This window comes from Hemitrygon akajei, chromosome 23, assembly GCF_048418815.1.
Source record: "Hemitrygon akajei chromosome 23, sHemAka1.3, whole genome shotgun sequence".
Lineage (NCBI taxonomy): Eukaryota > Metazoa > Chordata > Chondrichthyes > Myliobatiformes > Dasyatidae > Hemitrygon > Hemitrygon akajei.
In genome coordinates, this window is record NC_133146.1 from 3,993,412 (window position 1) to 4,014,039 (window position 20,628).

Here is a 20,628-nt window from a genome sequence, read left to right on the forward strand (position 1 = left end):
CCCCATATTGTAAAAACATGCTAACATGAGAAAAATGATTCTGCTTTAAATTTTTATTTGTCTTTAAACCTAGCTTACACAGTACCTGAGTACTTAGAAGAGCTTTGATATCAATGTGATCCTTGAGCTTGGTGGTTTTTAGCAAGAGTTGAAATATTTAGTTCAAGTTGTGACAGCAAAAGCCTTAAGTCCCCACGCGTAACAAGTCCAAGCAGTTTCTGTTTTTTTGAGAGTATGTGGTTCACTGTACGGAATCCTCTTTCAACAAGGTAGGAGGATGGAAATGCAATAAAGAACAGTTTGGCTCTTTTCCAAAGACCACAAAACTTCATATGACAGTGTAGCCACATGCCATAAAAGCCAACCTTTTTGAAAAGCATTTTTGCTTCTTTATAATTCTGAATTTCTGATAATTTCTTCTTGTAAGCTCTCTTCCTATTCTTCCGCCTTGCAAAGAAATGGGTTAATTACCCAGTTCAGAATTTCCAGACCATTCAAGTCCTTGAATCGATTCTGAAAATCCTTTTTCAGTGATTGCAGGTGTAAGCAGAGAGAGTGCTATACTATTTCATGGAAATAGTTAAAAATGTATTAAAAAAGACAAACTACTGTTTAACTGAATAACAAATTAGAACACTAGCAATACCACCAGGTACTATAAAACTGTAATTGCTAATAGTTATCGACAGGGCAATTCATCCAGTGTATGCTGCCATCTTTCATTGACTGTAAATGGGTAAAATTAGTGCAGACACCTAGTGCGGATAATGGTCTACTTTCAGACAATGCTTTTGATGATTGCATCATCCAAATCTTCATTTTAATTGAAATGTTCAAGATCATTGTCAATATATTCAAATTATTTGTAGTTCCTAACTTGTTAAGATAGTGAAATCGTTTCATTTTCATTCTCAACATTTCTGGCGCTTCCAGACGTGAAGGCTTGAAACCGCAGTAAGCTGAACAGTTCTGAATTGTCTTACTGCTAGTTTCTCACCAACTATCAGTGCCAAAATTCATTGCTTTTTGAACACCAACATGCAACTGGTGCTATTTAAGAACTGTTCATTCTAAGTACAGTATTGTGTTTAACAGCCATAGAAATGCACATGACTGATGCTGGTTAGAAACTGTTTGGCAAGTCTCCCTGTCCCAAATAAGCATCTCCCCTGAAAAACTGTTGGCCCAGTTAACCGGAATTCACAATATAGGTTGAGTGCCCTTATCTGAAATTTCGAAGTCTGCCAAAATCCAGTTTTTTTTCAAGCGCTGTCGTGACATCACAAATGGAAAATTTTACAAGGCACTGAGAAGGTTCCCAGACAATGCACAGATCTCTGAACATCTCAGGCAGTTCTGAGAAGTGACCTCACATGTGTAATGAACAGAAGTTAATGAAAAATAGAAAAATGCTGCATAAAGCAAAAAATGAAGTTCTGGATCATGTATTGAAAGAATACATTCATCAGCATTGGAGTGAGCGTGTGCCTCTTAATGGTATGCTGATCATGAAACAAAGTCCAAGAGCAATGAACTGAAGATAATTGTGATTATTCATCAGGCTGGTTGCAAAAATTTAAGAAAAGGCACAGCATTAAATTTTTAAAGATTTAAAGAAATTTTAAAGATAAAGCGACAGCAGATCAAGATCCAGCAGAGGTATCCATTGTAACATACATGCGAAGATAATCACCAATGAACATCTAACCCCAGAACAAGTCTACAATGCTGTTTGCTTTTATACTTCACATAAACCTAAATTACAAGCACAGCGTGCTGTAACCTTTAATCAACACGCGGCATCATAGGTGGAGACCAAAAGCCTGTCGTCGTTTCTGGTTGTTCAACAGCTGTTTCATGTATTCTCCCAATGCTGCACATGTTATATCTGCAATATATTAATGGTGTGTAATAATATTTACTGTTAAGTACATATGTGTGGTGAACAAGTGTAAGAACCAGTAGCACATAAATTCAGAATCATTAATGATAGTGATACCAAGCTATCTCACTGTACTTTCTGGCCCCAAGTACCTTGGACATGGGGTGCTCAACCTGTATATTGATGGGAACATTGGGCTGGTTTTTATTGTCACATGGTCTGAGTTACAGTGTCTTGCATAAGGAGCAAATTACTACACAGCACATTGAGGAAAAACAAGTTAAAACAATAGCAATGCACAATAAAGTGTAACAGCCTCAGAGGAAGTGTAGTGTAGGAAGCAAAATGCTGGATCATAATGAGGGAGATTGAGGTTAAGTGTATATCATATCATCCTAAGAAATTATTTTAATAGTCTTGTAACAGCAGGGTAGAAGCCGTTCTTGAGCTTTTGGTAAAAACGTTCAGGCTTTTGTATCTTCTGTCCAATGGAAGAGGAGAGGAGAGAATCCCCTGGATGAGCAGATCTTTGGTTATGCTGACTGCTTTACTGATGTAGCAAGAACTGTAAACAGTATCCATGATGGCAAGGCTGGTTTCTGATTTGCTCAGCTGTCTCCACAGCTCCTACTTTCTCGCAGTCACGTCCAGAACGGTTGCCATACCAAACCGTTCTGCATCCAGATAGGGTGCTTTCTATAGTACATAGATAAAAATTAAGAGTCAATGGAGGCATAACAAATATCTTTAGCCTTCTGAGGAAGTAGAGGTAATGGTGAACTTTCTTGGCTGTGGCATCTACGTAGTTGAACCAGGACAGGCTATTGGTGATGCCCACTCCCAAAAATTTGAAGCTGTTAACCTCATCACAGAAGCATGTGCACTCCTCCCCTTCTGGAACTCATTTATTTTACTGACATTGAGGGAAAGTTTGTTGCCATGACTAAGCTTTCTATCTTCTGACTTGTCATTATCTGGAACATTACAGTGGTGTCATCTGCAAACTTCTAGATAGAGTTAAAGTAGAATTTGGCCATGTAGTCATGGTTGAACAGGAAATAGTCAAGGGTGGAGGATACAACCTTCTGGAATACCAGTGTTTAGAATAATTGTTGCAGAGGTGTTGCTACCTATTCTGATTGATAGTTGGTCAGGATGTCAAGGATCCATTTGCAGATGGAGACATTGACTCCCAAAGTCCCAAGTTTGGTGATGAGTTTGTTTAAAATTGTATTGGAAGGTGGAGCTGTAGTCAATAAACAATAGTCTGATGTAGGCATCTTTCTTGTCAGATACTCCAGATATGAGCATGGGCTTTATGAAGATGGCATCTGCCATGGACCAGTTTTGAGAGAATATCATATTTTACAAAAAAGTACTTTATCATTTCTAATTTTGATACTTGTCTAACATCACTGTTCCCTAGAGCTTCTATCTCCAACCCACTCCCCATCTCTCCCCACCTCACCTCCCTGTCTGCTTGCTTGTTTTCCTACCGCTTCTGTCAAGTTTATCTAGTGCAACTGGTAAAGGTAGTGAAAATTGAAATTGTTGCTGACAATCATGTTCAATTGTATCTGAGTCCAGAATGCAACTGAAATTTGGTATTCATTGTTAATATGCTCTACACTCAGATATTCTACTCTTTTAAAATTAATAGTTCTTTGCCAAGTGATACATTAAAGTACTGAAGCCTCAGAAAATTGAAAATAAATGCAGTAGTCATCAAAAACGTCTCCTAAGTTGGTTGTGTTCCATTCCCTTTCCCAGCGAGACACCACTGATTGCTTAATTATACAAGCATCAATGATTAAAATTCATGATAGAGAGAGGAATCCTATCATAGAAAGCAGTGCTTTGAAAAGGCCATAGTACATAACTTGGTAAGACCTAAAAGAAACTGACTTGTTGCATTGTTATCAAAGCTAATAGTGAAAAAATGAGACAAAGCATTAAAACTGAATTAACAATACCCCTTTTGCTCTTCATGCAGTAATGGCCATCTGACATAACTAATGAACACAATGCTTGATATCTGGAGAACATTAACTGACAAATTTCTGTCTTTATTTTTAGAGCCTGGCTATTACGAAGATGGTAGTTTTGGAATACGGATTGAAAGTATATTTCTTATAGCACCCGCACAAACCAAGGTAAATTTTTAGCCCAAGGGTTTTGTCTTGTTCGGTGCAATTCAGATCTTACAATATTGGCCGTATGAAGAATCCTCTTGGCTGGACTTTTCCTCTCTGCTGGGTGTCGTTCAAGACTATTTAATCTACCTTGTAACATCTGCCTTGTTTGAAAATCAAGCTTGGACTTCATTCATATCTCAGCAAGAGTGTTGGGAAATAGAACTGAATATTGAGTTGTAGGGTGGGTTGTATGCAGCTCACCTTTTACTGTTGCAAATTTCCATTCCATGCAGCTACCCTTTACATGACCTTTCAGAAATGGATGAGTCAATTAATACAAAAGTAATGATTATTTCAGTTATACAGAGAGGAAATAGGTCTGTGTATGGCAAAATGTTTTCTCTTGGGTGAGTTGAAGTGCTACTTCATCCATTGGTTTTGGACCAGATTCTGTGTTAGTCCAAGCAGCAGAAAAATGTATTCTAGTCTTCTGGGTTCTGTCCAAAACGAAACTGTGGATGAAGCTGTGCTGTGCACAATACATAAAAAACTATAAATTTTATCAGAATCATAATCAGGTTTATTATCACTGGCATGTGCCATAAAATTTGTTAACTTAGCAGCAGCAGTTCAATGCAATACATAATCTAGAAGAGAAAAAAAAAATCAATTACAGTATACGTATTTTGAATAGATTAAAAATCATGCAAAAAACAGAAATGAGGTATTATCCGAGGGTTCAATGTCCATTTAGGAATTGGATGGCAGAGAGAAAGAAGCTGTTTCTGAATCGCTGAGTGTGTGCCTTCAGGCTTCTGTACCTCCTACCTGATGGGGGCTGGAGGTCTTTAATAATGGACGCTCCCTTTCTGAGACACTGCTCCTTGAAGATGTCCTGGGTATTTTGTAGGCTAGTACCCAAGATGGAGCTAACTAAATTTACAACCCTCTGCAACTTCTATTGGTCATGTGCAGTAGTGCCCCCCGCCCCATATCAGATATGAAGCCTGTCAGAATGATCTGCACCGTACATCTATAGAGGTTGTTGAGTGTATTTGTTGACATACCAAATCTCTTCAAACTCTTGATGAAGTCACTGTTTTGCTTTCTTTGTAACTGCATCAATATGTTGGGAGCAGGTTAGGTCCTCGGAGATCTTAACACCCAGGAACTTGAAACTGCTCTGCTTCTGATTCCTCTGAGGATTGATATGTGTTTCTTTGTCTTACCTTTCCTGAAGTCCACAATCAGATCTTTTGTCTTACTGACTTTGAGTGCCGGGTTGTTGCTGTGACACCACTACACTATTTGGCATATCTCGCTCCTGAATGCTTCTCGTCACCAAGTGAGATCCTACCAATGATGGTTGTATCATCAGCAAATTTATAGATGGTATTTGAGCTATACCTAGCCACACAATCATGGGTATAGAGAGAGCAGAGCAGTGGGCAAAGCACACACCCCTGAGGTGCACCAGTGTTGATCGTCAGCGAGGAGGAGATGTTATCACCAGTCTGCACAGATTGTGGTCTTAGACCACAAAACATAGAAAACCTAGAGCACGCAAAGCTGTTCCAAACATGTCCTTACCTTAGAGCTACCTAGGCTTACCCATAGCCCTCTATTTTTCTAAGCTAGATGTATCCATCCAGGAGTCTCTTAAAAAGCCCTATCGGTTTCCACCTCCACCACCACCACCAGCAGCCCATTCCACGCACTCACCACTCTTTGTGTAAAAACTTGCCCTACTTCCAAGCACCTTTAAACTATGCACAATTGTGCTAGCCATTTCAGCCCTGGGAAAAAGCCTCTGACTATCCACACGATCAATGCCTCTCATTATCTTGCACACCTCTATCGGGTCACCTCTACTCCTCTGTCGCTTCAAGGAGAAAAGTCCAAGTTCACTCAACCTATTCTTATAAGGCATGCTCCCCAATCCAGGCAACATCCTTGTAAATCTCCTCTGCACCCTTTCTATGGTTTCCACTTTCTTCCTGTAGTGAGGCGACCAGAATTCAGCACAGTACTCCAATTGGGGTCTGACCGGGTCCTATATAGCTGCAAAATTCCCTCTTGGCTCTTAAACTCAATCCCATGATTGATGAAGGCCAATGCACTGTATGCTTTCTTTACCACAGAGTCAACCTGCATAGCAGCTTTGAGTGTCCTGTGAACTTGGATCCCAAGATCCCACTGATCCTCCACACTGCCAAGAGTCTTGCCATTAGTGCAATATTCTGCCATCATATTTGACCTACCAAAATGAACCACATAACACTTATCTGGGTTGAACTCCATCTGCCACTTCTCAGCCCAGTTATGCATCCTATCAATGTCCCGCTGTAACCTCTGACAGCCCTCCACACTATCCACAACACCCCCAACCTTTGTGTCATCAGCAGATTTACTAACCAATCTATCCACTTCTTCATGGTAGTCATTTATAAAAATCACGAAGAGTAGGGATCCCAGAACAGATCCCTGGGGCACACCACTGACCACTAGCCTCCATGCAGGATATGACCCGTCTACAACCACTCTTTGCCTTCTGTGGGCAAGCCAGTTCTGGATCCACAAAGCAATGTCCCCTTGGATTCCATGCCTCCTTACTTTCCCAATAAGCTTTGCATGGGGTACCTTATCAAAATACCTTGCTAAAATCCATATACACTACATCTACAACTCTACCCTCATCAATGTGTTTAGTCACATCCTCAAAAAATTCAATCAGACTCGTAAGGCATGATCTGTCTGTGACAAAGCCATGCTGACTATTCCTAATCATGTTATGCCTCTCCAAATCTTCATAAATCCTGCCTCTCAGGATCTTCTCCATCAACTTACCAACCACTGAAGTAAGACTAACTGGTCTATAATTTCCTGGGTTATCCCTACTTTCTTTCTTGAATAAGGGAACAACATCTGCAACTCTCTAAACCTTTGGAACCTCTCCCGTCCTCATTGATGATGCAAAGATCATCGCCAGAGGCTCAGCAATCTCCTCCCTCACTTCCCACAGTAGTCTGGGGTACATCCCGTCTGGTCCCGGTTACTTATCCAACTTAATGCTTTCCAAAAGCTTCAGTACATCCTCTTCCTTAATATCTATATGCTCAAGCTTTTCAGTCCACTGCAAGTCATCCCTACAATTGCCAAGATCCTTTTCTGTAGTGAATACTGAAGCAAAATACTCATTAAGTACCTCTGCTATCTCTTCCAATTAGGAAGTTGAGGATCCAATTGCAGAGGGTTCTGCAACTTTTTGTGTTTGTGTTGTCCAGCTGGTCTAAAGCCGTGTGAAGAACCATTGAGATTGTATCTGCTGTTGATCTATTGTGGTATATATCTAACATTAAATTAATAAGTAGTGCAAATCGAGCAAAAGTTCATTTAGAATTCTGATGGCAAAGGGGAAGGAGCTATTCCTAAAATGTTGAGTCTGTGTATTTAGGCTCCTGTAACTACTCTCTGATGGTAGGAATAAGAACAGAGCGTGTCCTGGGTGATGGGATTCCTAATTGATGGATGCCAGCTTTTTGAGGCATTGCCTATTGAAGATATCCTAATTGCTTGGGAGGTCAATGTCCATGATGGAGCTGGCTGAGTTTGCCACCTTCTGCAGCTTTTTCCGATCCTGTGTGGTGCCTCCTCCATACCAGATGGTGGTGCAAGCAGAATACCCTCAAGTGTACATCTGTAGAAATTTGCTTGATTCTTTGGTGACATATTAAATCTCAAACTTATAATGAAATATAGCTGCTGACATGCTTTCTTCATAATCATTATGTTGGGCTCAGGAAAGATCTTCTGAGATGTTGGTACCCAGGAAATTGAAGCTGCTCACTGTCATTGTGATATTTTCTTGCTGGGTTCAAGGATATCACAGCCCTTTGTTGTCTGTAAGGAGTTTGTATCTTCAATCCGTGGACCCTGTTACGAAAACCCCGTAACCAGGTAACTTACCAGCAAAGATAGATGGATCAGCTGAGTCGGATGCTACTATTTTCAACCGTTTTATTCAACAAGGGCACAAACGTATGGTTAATACAAAACATTCAGATCATCAAAACTCAATCTAAAACACCGGTGTAATAATAATCATTCAAAACACAAGCTCGATCGTCGTCTAGGGGTAATGTAGATTTTATATCGTTCACTGGATATCTAAAAGTCTTTTAGATCACGGCAGTTTCACTTAGTTGCCGGCGGAAGTGTCGCGTTGGTGCACTTTTAGTTAGAAAGACAGAGAACATGAAGCATTTACCCGACAGGTTTTCCAACCTGTAGGAGGTAGTCGGAAGTCTCGTTGGGGGAATGGACTCTCATCTGTGGCTTCCCCTGTAGCTAGGCCGTCTTCCGTGGTGAAGTCGCCAATCCCAGGCAAGGGAAGGATGCACACGAACCCCACCACCGGCTGTAGCTATTAAAACGCTGTCGCAGGATTTCTAGCGTTTCTCCTTCGTGTGTTTCCTTGGTGCATCTGAGGGTCCTCCCCTCAGACCCGCCTTTATACTTCTTCACGGGATCGCAGGTGTCAATCAAGTTGCAGGTAATGCGATCTCTCTCTCAACCAGCCCACTTTGCCCGAGGGCTTTTCAGGTGGTCTCCATGAGACAATAGTCAAAGTCACTTTTATTCTGCTTCTTGGGAGAACGTGGTCTTTCGCACGTCTCTCTCTCTTGGGTCAGTTGACCCCCCTTAACTAGAGTTCTTGCGATTTTCACAAAGGAGGGGGCCAACGGCATAACAACCCATAATACCATCCTGGTCCTTCCATGGACGAGAGATGCACCAGTTGGTAGGTTAATTGGTTATTGTAAATTAGGCTAGGATTAAATTGGGATTGCTGGGTGGCGTGGCTGAGAGACTGGAAGGGCCAACTCTGTGCTGTATCTTAATCAATAAACAAATATTTCTACTTCCCTGATTAGATCAATTATTGTTGCTTCTAAATCACATTATTACCTTATTGAATCACTGTGATAAATTAGCAAGGCATTCCCACATGGCTGAGGAAAGAACACATGCAGTTTATAACCATTTTCAAATATTGCTTCTTCGATGTCCAACTTTGCCTCACATTTTGCATTTCCATTCTCATTCTTAAAAACGTCATTTGCCAAAATTGGAAATTCTCTGCTTTCATTATGTTAAGTGTATTTTTAAAGTTTTTAATAAAGCAAATATATTAGCCAACAAAGTGGAAGATTTAACAAAATGCATGCCCTGGTGTGCTTAGCCAATATTAATTCCTCAGTTTGATTTTTATTGTTTTTTATTTAGAGAATCAGCATGGCAACAGGCTGTTCTGGCCCAATGAGCCTGTGCTGCCCAATTACACTCACCCCCTGTGCCTTTGGGATGTGAGAGGAAACCGGAGCACCTGGAGGAAATCCACTCAGTTAGTAAGAATGTACAAACTCCTTACAGACAGTGGCAGGAAATGAACCTGAGTTGCTGGCACTGTAAAATGTTGCACTAACTTGTACTGTGAAATTCCTCTTCCACCATGAGTTTTAATCATTAAGCAATCAATGATGTTTCACTGGGGAAGGGAATGGAACAAAAAAATCAGGAGACTTGTTTTCGTGACCCCTGCATTAATAGTTCATTCCCCTTTATTTTAAATTTCCTCCGAGCCTTTGATACTTGAATGCATTCTCTGGCAAAGAAATATTAATTCTAAAATAGTGATATCGTAATAACTCATCATTATCATGTAGCTTTTTCTGGGGTCTTGCTATGTACTTGCTTTCTTTATTATATTAGACTACTCTTCAAATGTTGTTCATTGACTATAATGCACCATGTTATGATTTGAAAGGGATATGAATGGTGCTTTTAAACGTGCTTCAGGGTGCATAGATCCTGAAAGAAATGAAGCAGCCTGCGCACTGTTGTAGTCCTGTGGCTAGCTGTCACCTGAGTGCAATTGCCACTAATTAGCTCCCATTTTGATTTGAACATTTTTCTGTCATTTTTATTGTTATTATGCACAACCTGCTGGTGCAAATATTTTATTCAGCCTTGGGTAATCTAGACTTTTTATTTTCAGGCAAGTAGCATCTGAGTGCAGATGTCCTTATGTTGAATTCTTTATAGTAGAATATTATTACCATGGTATTGAAACAGCAGCAGCCTTAAAATCTTTTCTTTACAGAGTCTTTTGTCTAAGAGTCTGGACTTCAATTATCAACTTCAACCTCAGCAACCTGCAATATACTCTGCATCGAATCAGCTGTCAACTGAGCAATTCATTCGTTAAGAGCCCTTTCAGCCTGTCTCCGACAGTTCATTTATATCAAATCATTCATTATGCCTCAGTTATCACTGTTTAGTGCAGACAGGTTTGTGTTTTACTTCATGAATTCTTGAAGAAAATTCGAAGTAAACTTGCTATCAAAGTCCATGTATGTCACCATTTACAACCCTGAGATTCATTCTCTGACATTCCTGACCCTGTCATTCAGAGTAAATAGAAAGAAACAGAATATAATCAATGAAAAACTGCAATTGCGAATAAATGGACAGGCAACCAATGTGCAAATGACAAATAGAGCAAATGCTAAAAGAGAAAACAAAATAATAAATTAATAAATAAATAAATATTGAGAGCATGGGTTGTAGAGTCTTTGAAAGTAAATCTATTGGTTGTGGAATCAGTTCAGTGTTGAGGTGAGTGAAGTTATCCACACTAGTTCAGGAGCTTGATGGTTGAGGGTAATAACTGTTCCTGAACCTGGTGCTGAGGCCTGAGGCTCCTCTACCTCCTTCCTGATGGCCACAGTGAGAAGAGAGTGTGGCCTGGATGGTGAATGTCCTTGATGATGATAGTCATCATTTATAATATTAACTATCTTGTGCTCATCCCCTATTTCTAGTCCATTTGCATTCACCTCTGGCTATCCTTTTATCATTGAAACCATTGCTGGACTATTTGTACCCATTGCAATTTTCACAGCATGTTTTCTTTTTAACAAAAGATAAGAATATTGGAAATGCCAAAGGAAAATAGAGTATGATACATAGCAAGGTAATCAGCAATGAAATCAGCAACTTTGTAGATTAAGCAATTCGTCAGATCCAACCAGCAAATCCTTAATATACCTTGCTGTGGATTCTGACCACACTTGTCTAATTTGGTAGCAGTAATGCTCTTTGGTAGCTCTCAATTTGTTTGGTGATGCTGAAGAAACACATTGCTATTTCAATGAAATAGGGATCTTAAAAAGTCTCAAATGATGAAGAGACAGTCATCATTGTTAAGTAAAATAACAATTCTGATTTTTCAAATCTCACTTATGTTATTAGATTATAAATATGCATCTAATTCTTGACAAACACAATTACTAATCGATTACTTGTATCTCAAATAAGATCAAGCTAGACTCCTAATGTCCTCCAGAAGATGTTTCACATTAATTGTTCTTAATCTTACTTGTGTTCGTGGTTTTACTCTGGGAACTGTTATCTAGTTTTGTCTACAGCATCACAGATCTTCCTTTTTATTCACTTCTCCCTTATTCGCTTTTCTTTCGTCTTAAAACACATCTCTAACTTCCTTTCGTTTTTATGAATCATCTGTTTTTCTCTCCCTATCTGATCCATTGAATACTTCCAGCAATAACTTATCAATTAATCCACACCCAACAGTGTACTAGGAAAATCCCAGTGATTTTGCCTTGCAAAATATATTCTAGAATCATATTTTCTCTAGTGCTGCCACATTTACCTTACTGTGCTTCATATTTCTCATGCTACATCCAAAGATATTACTTTCTGACAAAACTATCCAATTCTTATTTGAATGAAGCAGTATCTTGCCCCAGCCTGTCACATAGATTGACCCACAGCTCACAGAAATATTCTTTTTGCAGATTCATTGTGAATTTGCCTTCCCCACCTTAGGAAAAATAAAGTTTGTAAAAAGATTTTTGTTTCTAACATGATTCTGGCTTTCTGTTTGGTCCCCATTGCAGTTAAAAATTGATCATCAGCATGATTACTCAAGCAACGATTTGTTACTTTAAAGCTGGTGGAAATCCCTTGGAGTCTGAATATTGAGGTAGAGATGATAGTAGCCAGGCAATATAACATGACTGGTGCAGGCATGCAAGTGACAAATAGGCACTAGAATGATTAAGTAAATATGACAAAATTGATAAAACGCAAGTTTTATAATCCCTGGAATCCTCCTTTTCAGATAAATTCTTGCTCTCCCTTTGAGCAAAGATACATTAGGGAAAAAAGAATTAAATATTCACAGGTACACTCAATGGCCACTTTATTAGTACAGGAATGGAACCCGGAGTTGCTGTAGCCCATCCATTTCAAGGTTCAATATGTTGTGCATCCAGAGATGCTCTTTTGCACACCACTGTTGTAATGCATGGTTATTTGAGTTATGCTCACTTTCCTGTCAGCTTGAACCAGTCTGGCCATTCTCCTTTGATCTCTTTCATGAACAAGGCACAGAACTGGCCCACAGAACTGCCACTCACTGGATGTGTTTTATTTTTCATACCATTCTCTGTAAATGAGAGACTGTTGTACATGAAAAGCAGTTTCTGAAATGCTCAAACCACTCCACCTGGCACCAATAATCATTCCACAGTCACGGTCACTTAGATCACATTCTTCCCCATTTTGATGTTTGGTCTGAACAATAGCTGAACCTCTTGACCATGTACACATTCTTTTATGCATTGAGTTGTTGAGTTTCTGTCACATGATTGGCTGACTAGATATTTGCGACATCGGTGTACTTAATAAAATGGCCACAGTATATATGGCAAAGGATGGTGGAGGTTTGGCTTTCTAGTTAGGCCTTCACACCTATATTATAAGATTTATAATCTCTGTCATTGCAAAGTGAGCTATATGTAGTTATCGCCTTGTTTTTCACCAGTAGTTCACTAAAGTAGCTTTATGTAGGAAAATTAAGCATTAATTAATAACAATATTTTATTTTTATTTAGTACCAATACTTGAACAGAGAGAGCCTGAGATTTGAAGCATTGACTCTTGTCCCAATTCAAACCAAAATGGTGAATGTTAAGTTACTCACTGAAAAAGAGGTAAGAATCCATTGTATTTGTTTAGACATGAATTAAGGATCTCCCTTGGATATCTATGCATCAACTGTGAAGTATACAGGGAGGTAAAAGAGGCTGCAGATGCTAGAACCTGGAACAACAAGCAATCTGTTGGAGGTTTTGACCCTAAACATTGACACATTCCTCCCACAGATGCTTCTTGTTCCTCCAGCAGATTGCTAGTTGCTGAAGTATATTGTGGTTGGTTGCTTGTTAGTTATAGTTTCACAGAGTACGTGCTTTACAACACAATGATGTGAACAAAATTTCTGGTTGGGCTGTTAATTTGAGAACTAAACAATGTTAACTAGAGCTGATTATCTTTTTGAATTTAATTCCTAGCAAATATACACACTTGTTATAAATACAATTAATATGGCATAAGATCCCAATGAGCTCCATGTCTGCATTGCTAGTCCTAAGGAATCTTTGTCAAAGCTTTATAGATATTTAAAGCAAACATTAGTCTGCGAAGGAATTTCACAGTTTAGTTTCTAGACAGCTTAATGTGCAATTATTAACAGTGTAAAAGTCAAAGCCAGCATGTGAGGACATGCAGAGATTTTGGAGGCTTATAGGAGTAGACAAGGCTACTAAGGAAGGGAAGGGGAAGGTGAGGTTGTGGAGGGATTTGAAAAGTGAATTTTAGAGTAGAGCTTATTCCAAACTGTTGTTAATATCAGCCGGCCAACAAACATGGGAATGCACTTGTGCAAGTTAAGGTGCAGAGTTTTGCACTATCATGAGTCTGTAGGAAGAAAATAATGTCTTGACATAGTATATTTCACGCTCTCTAAAAGCCATAAGCTACATTTAGAGTTAGTGAAGAATTTTGAACTTAATATAGAAAAAGCTGTAGTTAATTTGAACTTTGTGGGCTTGCATGCAATTAGGTATATGCTGTGTTGGACTGTGCCCAGTCAGTGAGAGGGAGCATGAGAGAAGCTACATTTTCAGTTAGGTTCATTGTTCAAGATTTAAAAGGCAGTGCTTCATGGCAGTTGTTTCGAGTTAGACTCCGCACAATCAGAGAACAGGATTCATTTGAAAGGGTGAATAAAAATGAGGTAAGGGCAAGCAGAACAGCCATTATGTGAGTGGGCTAGTGTTGGAGTGGCTTTGGCTCATCAGGCCTGAGTGAGTTAAGTTGCTTCTTCACTGTTCTTTATTCCTTGCCTGTTAGGGCACAGTTGTGCAGTGACAATGGCTTCAGGGGCAGTGTTTGGTTCTGTGACTGAGATGTGGGAATTCTGGGAGACCTCCAGCCTCTCACCATGTGCGGCTAAAAATAGGATGATTTGGCAGGTGAATCCGCTTCCTGGATCATTGGCATCTCTTCTGGGGAAGGTACGATCTGTACAAAAGAGATGGGTTGCTCCTTACCCAAGGGGAACCAATATTCTTGTGGTCACATTTACTGGAGCTGTTCGGGAAGGTTTAAACTAATTTGGCAGGCGGAACCAAAGTGATAGGGTTGATGATGAGGTAGTTGGTTTACAAACAGAAGCAGAGTGTAATGAGACTGCTAGCAAAGAGAGGCTGCTGATGGGGGAAAATTGCAGTCAACTGGATGACTTACAATGTAAAATGGGGACAAAATCGAAAAATGTGATGAATATTGGACTCACGGTGTTAATATTTGCATGCAGAGTATACAGAGTAAGGTAGTTGAACTTGTAGCACAGTTACAGATTGGCATGTGTGGAATTGTGGGCATCACTGAAATGTGGCTGAAAGAAGATTATATGGGAGCTTAATGCCCAAGGATACACATTGTATCAAAAGGACAGACAGAAATGCAACAAGGGTGGAGTGGCTCTAGTAAAAGAGGGGGAGTTTGTAAAATTCTCGTCAAATGGCTTTTTAGAGCCCAGTAGAGAATCCGCTATTCTGGATTGGGTGTTGTGCAACAAACCAGAATTTATTAGAGACCTTAAGGTAAAGGAACTCTTAGGAGATGATGATCAGAATATGACAGAATTCACCGTGCAACTTGAGAAGGAGAAGTTAAAGTCAGATGTATCACATTACAGTGGAGTAAAGGGAATTACAGAGACATGAGAGAGGAGCTGGCCAGAACTGATGGGAAGAGCAGGTATGACAGCGAGCAGTAATCACTGGAACTCGTGGGAGCAATTTAGAAGGTGCAGGATAGATACATCTCAAAAAGAAGTATTCTAAAGGGAGGATGATGCAACCATGGCTGACAAGAGAAGACAAAACCAACATGAAAGCCAAAGAGAGCGCATGTAATAGAGCATAAGTTAGTGGGAAGTTAGAGGATTGGGAAGCTTTTAAAAACAAACAGAAAGCAACTAAAGAAGTGATTAAGCAGGAAAAGGAATACAAAGGAAAGATAGCCAACAATATTAAAGAGGATACCAAAAGTTTCTTTAGATATCTAAACTGTAAAAGAGAGGTGAGAATAGATACTGGACCACTGGAAAATGATGCTGGGGAGTTAGAAATGCAGGGCAAGGAAATGGTGGTCAAACTGAATAAGCATTTTACATCATCCTGTTATGACACTAGCAGAAACTGAAAGACCTGAAGGTAGATAAATCACTTGTACCAAATAGTCTACACCTCAGGGTTCTGAAAGATGTGGCTAAAGAGACTGTGGAAGTATTAGTAATGATTTTTCAAGAATCAGTGGATTCTCTTATGGTTGGGAAGAATTTTGTATCAGTCTTCACTGTGGCAGTATGCTGGAAACTCGAGAGGCATTAATAATGTTCTCAAAATAATCACTAGATTCTGGCATGGTTCCGGAAGACTGGAAAATTACAAATGTCACTCCACTCTTCAAGAAAGGAAAGAGGTAGAAGAAAGGAAATTACAGGACAGTTAGTCTGACCTCAGTGGTTGGGAAGATGTTGGAGTCAATTGTTAAGGATGTGGTTTCAGGGTATTTGGAGGCACATGATAAAATAGGCGATAGTCAGTATGGTTTCCTTAAGAGAAAATCTTGCCTGAGAAATCTGTTGGAGTTCTATGAAGAAATAACAAGCAGGGTAGAACAAGGAGAATTGGTGGATGTTGTGTACTTGATTTTCTAAGGCCTTTAACCAAGTGCCATGCATGAGGCTGCTTAACAAGCTACGAGCCCATGGTTTTGCAGGAAAGATTCTAGCATGGATAAAGCAGTGGCTGATTGGCAGTAAGCAAAGAGTGGAAATAAAGGAAGCCTTTTCTGGTTGGCTGCTGGTGACTAGTGGTGTCCACAGGGGTCTGTGTTGGGACCACTTCTTTTTACATTATTTGTCAATGATTTGGATGAAAGAATTGATGGCTTTGTAGCCTGTTAGACGATTTGAAAATTGTGGAAGAGCAGGTAGTGTTGAGGAAGCAGAGAGGCTACAGAAGGATTTGGACAGATTAGGAGAATGTGCAGTGAAGTGGCATATGGAATACATAATCAGGAAGTATATGGTCACAAGGCTATGGGACCGAACGGTATCCCAGAGTGGGTACTCGGGATATGCGTGGCACACCTGGCAGTGTAGAGTGCCCTCCTGCTTCAAAACATCCACCATTGTCCCTGTGCATAAAAAAACCAAGGTAACATGTCTGAATGACAGCCTCACCTCAATAGTAAGCAAATGCTTTGAGAGGCTGGTCAAGAACAATATCTGCAGCTTGCTACCACCCACACTAGACCTCCTACAATTCACCTGCAGACACAACCGATCAACAGATGATGCAATAGCACAGCTCTACACACCATCCTCACATATCTGGAGAAGACGGATGCTTATGTGAGAATGCTATTCTTGGACTACAGTTCAGCATTCAACACCATAATTCCCTCCAGGCTCGACGAGCAGCTCAGAGACCTCGGCCTTCGCCCTGCCTTGTGCAGCCGGATCCTGGACTTCCTGTCAGATTGCTGCCAGGTGGTAAGAGTGGGCTCCCTCACCTCTGTCCCTCTAACCCTCAACACAGGAGCCCCTCAGAGCTGTGTCCTGAGACCCCTCCTTTATTCTCTGTATACTCATGACTATATTGCCACCCACAGCTCCAATCTGTTAATTAAATTTGCTGACGATACTATATTGATTGGCCTTATCTCAAATAATAGTGAGGTAGCCTACAGAGAAGAAGTCATCACCCTGACACAGTGGTGTCAAGAAAACCTATTCCTCATATCACAAAAACCAAGGAGCTGGTTGTGGACTATAGGAGGAATGGAGACAGGCTAACCCCTATTGATATCAATGGATCTGGGGATGAGAGGGTAAACAACTTTAATTCCTCAATACACATCACTGAGGATCTCTCATGGTCTGTGCATACCAGCTGTGTGGTGAAATAAGTACAACTGTGCCTCCTTCACCTCAGACAGTTGAAGAAGTTTGGCGTAAGTCCCCAAATCCTAAGGACTCTCTACAGGGCACAGTTGAGAGCATCCTGACTGGCTGCATCACTGCCTCGTATGGGAACTCTACTTCCCTCAATTGCAGAACTCTGCAGAGAGTGGTGCAGACAGCCCAGCGCATCTGTAGATATGAACTTCCCACTATCCAGGTCATTTACAGAGACAGGTGCGTAAAAAGGGTCTGAAGGATCATTGGGAACCTGAGTCACCCCAACCACAAACTGTTCCAGCTGCTATCATCCAGGAAATAGTACTAAAGCCAGGACCAACAGGCTCTGGGACAGCTTCTTCCACCAGGCCATCAGACTGATTAATTCACATTGATACAATTGTATTTCTATGCTATATTGACTGTCCAGTTGTACATATTATTTATTACAAATTACTATAAATTGCACATTGCACACTTAGACGGAGATGTAATGTAAAGATACGGTGAGGAGACTGGGGCTGATAGGAAAATGAATCAGCCATGATGAAATGATGGAGCAGACTCGATGAAGCAAATGGCCTAATTCTGTGTCTATATCTTCATGGTCTTGTATGCCTATGACCAGCTAATCTGCTTTGTATTAGTAATGCCCTTTTGGGTTATAAACATCTGCCTTTTCTCTGGGGAAGGGTGACCTATCTAGTAAAGGAGGTGTAAGGTGCTCCTTCCCTCTGCTAGCCTGCAGGTCACTCTTGTGCATGGTGTAGCACCTACTTAGCCACCTCACCCCGCTCACTTATCAGGGTCACATGAAGCCATGGGAGCAGGTGTTGTGTGCCATATGAGCAGCTTCTGCATGTCCCAAGTCCTCGTTTTGTGACCACTGACACCAGACAATCTCTGAAGAATATTGATAATGGTTGGGGTCACTTGTCTTGTAAAGACACTGCCCAGAAGAAGGCAATGCCAAGCCATTTCTGTAGAAAAAATTGTGAAGAACAGTCACACTCATGAAAAGGCGATGATAGTCTACATCATACAACACTGCACATAATGAACAAAAGATTCTCTAGGGTAATAATTTGTCTGCTGTTTGAAATAGTGTCTTGTTTGTTTTGAGGTATAAAACTGTAATTGATAATCCCTTTGAAAAATAACATCTCCATTAATACGGTTGTTCCTCACTTGCGCACTAGGTTGTTGGCTTCAGATGCAGTCTTTTTCTGTTGATCAGTGTCAGAAAAGCGGAATTAAATTCATTGTGATAAAATGTTATAAAACCGTAAAACATGAAAACTTCTGGGTGGGGAGGATGATTACTTTTTAGGGGAATTGTACTCCATACTGAGAGGTGATAGTTCACAGGAGATTGGCTAAGTGAATATTGGACAAGCTTAGGTAAAAGAAAGGCAGCAAAAGTTTCCAGGGCTGAGGTGGGTGTGAAGTTGTAGTTCATAACGTGAAATAAAGTTCATTTTCATGACATGTCATGAAACTTGACAATGATTGGGGAACAGAATTTGTTGCAATGAGGTAGTAGTTAGTCTTTAAAATGTTGTCGACTGGTTGTCTCATCTAAGTGATCATGGCACTGTAGATTGCCAGTAAGATTGTAAAATCGATAGGAGCTCATCACCTACTACATATGATCATCTTAATCTGCTGTTTAAAATGAACTTCAAAATTGGTTTTGAAGTCTATGAAAATTTATTTAGTATATAAACTGTGTGCCATTTCCTAAAATGAATGTTCTGAAATGTAAGAGAGAATGAAAGTGACAAATTATAATCAAAAACGAGAGAATCTGCAGATGCTGGAAATCAAAGCAACACTCAAAGTGCTGGAGGAGCTCAGCAAGCCATGCAGCATTTATGGAAGAAAGTACAGTCGATATTTTGGACCAAGACCCTTCAGCAGGAGGGTCTCGGCCCGAAACATCGACTACTATTTTCCATAGATGCTGCCTGGCCTGCTGAATTCCAGCATTTTGTGTGCATTGAAGAATTAAAATGCTGCTTAGAGAAACTGAAATATTAAGTAGATAAATTACCACAGACTAGATTTGAATGAATAAAGTTTGGCATAGAAGGAAGGTGCAAGGACAAATAAAGTTTGTACTTTTATAGTTTCCTAAATAGTTAAAATTTGTGAGTAATTGGATTTAAAATAATATTTATTTCTACAATGTACTTGAACAGGAGTTGTATGGCTGACAATTGCAAACTTATACTGACAATATGCACAATTATTTGACAGAAATCTCTTAATTCTGTGGACCCATATGTGATTAGAACAATTATAGATTTATCAGGCACCCTTTGGAGTGTGGAAATGCCATCTGGCCCTACATTTCTTGAATGCTAAGATCTCTTGTCTTGCAAAGACTCTGATTTTTTTTTTGTTTTCGTTACTCACTTGTATCAAAATTCAGTTCCTTTTGATGCTCTCAACAGACCGCTTAACTTTATGATGAATAATGCAATTTTTATCAATGTCTTTCAGCGTGATTGGCTCAACAGCTACCATCGGTTATGCCGAGAGGTGACAGGAGCAGAGCTGGAGAAACAAGGAAAACTGGAGACGTTGCAGTGGCTCATAAAGGAGACAGAGCCAGTCAGCAGCTGACGGGCCAAATGGCCTTCTGCAAAATGTACTCTACTGATAATTCAACATCATAATATACTCCCAGAGTTGGAATGATTTCTCCTTTAATGTTATTATGTCATTCTTACAAAATAAAGTATCTCATGTTTCTAAGTTTTCAGTGCCTCTATTTCCGTCTGATTTGACTTTCAAAAAAACTTGCATCTCCTCGCATGAAACTTTTGTAATATAACAATTTTTACAAAGGTGTTTTAGTCAATGTTTTTAGTCATTTTGGTGCTTAGAAATGAAGGCGTTATTTAAACTATAAAACCTAGAAGTAGAATTAAAGTTCAATGTCCTTACATGCAGCCAGCCACAAAACAAAATCAATAGAACCCATTTTTTAAAAAGCTTGTTGAACACCCAATGTGCAGATAAAAACAAATCATGCAAACAATAAAAATAAGGAAATAGCATTTGGAATTGAAGTTCACAAAAGTTAAGTCCACAGCCATGAAGCCAGTCACAGCTGATCCAGGAACCTGTTAGTTACAGGCCACAGCCTTTTAAATCGGCCAAACAGTGGGTCATTCCTCACTGTTGGACCTGGGCCCTGG

At 40.0% G+C, this 20,628-nt stretch overlaps 1 protein-coding gene across 4 annotated transcripts in view; it reads left to right on the top strand.

Moving 5' to 3' along the window:
* xpnpep1 (X-prolyl aminopeptidase (aminopeptidase P) 1, soluble) overlaps window positions 1-20,185 on the top strand; it is a 107,024-nt gene extending 86,839 nt beyond the window's left edge. For 3 of the 4 annotated variants that reach the window (XM_073026865.1, XM_073026866.1, XM_073026864.1), the window contains exons 18-20: window positions 3,959-4,035; window positions 12,999-13,097; window positions 19,928-20,185. In XM_073026865.1, the coding sequence (XP_072882966.1) occupies window positions 3,959-4,035; window positions 12,999-13,097; window positions 19,928-20,050 (299 nt within the window). In that variant the 3' untranslated portion in view covers window positions 20,051-20,185. The remainder of the gene's footprint in view (window positions 1-3,958; window positions 4,036-12,998; window positions 13,098-19,927) is intronic. The other variant, XM_073026867.1, reaches the window with a different exon arrangement.
* The last annotated feature ends 443 nt before the right edge of the window (window positions 20,186-20,628 follow it).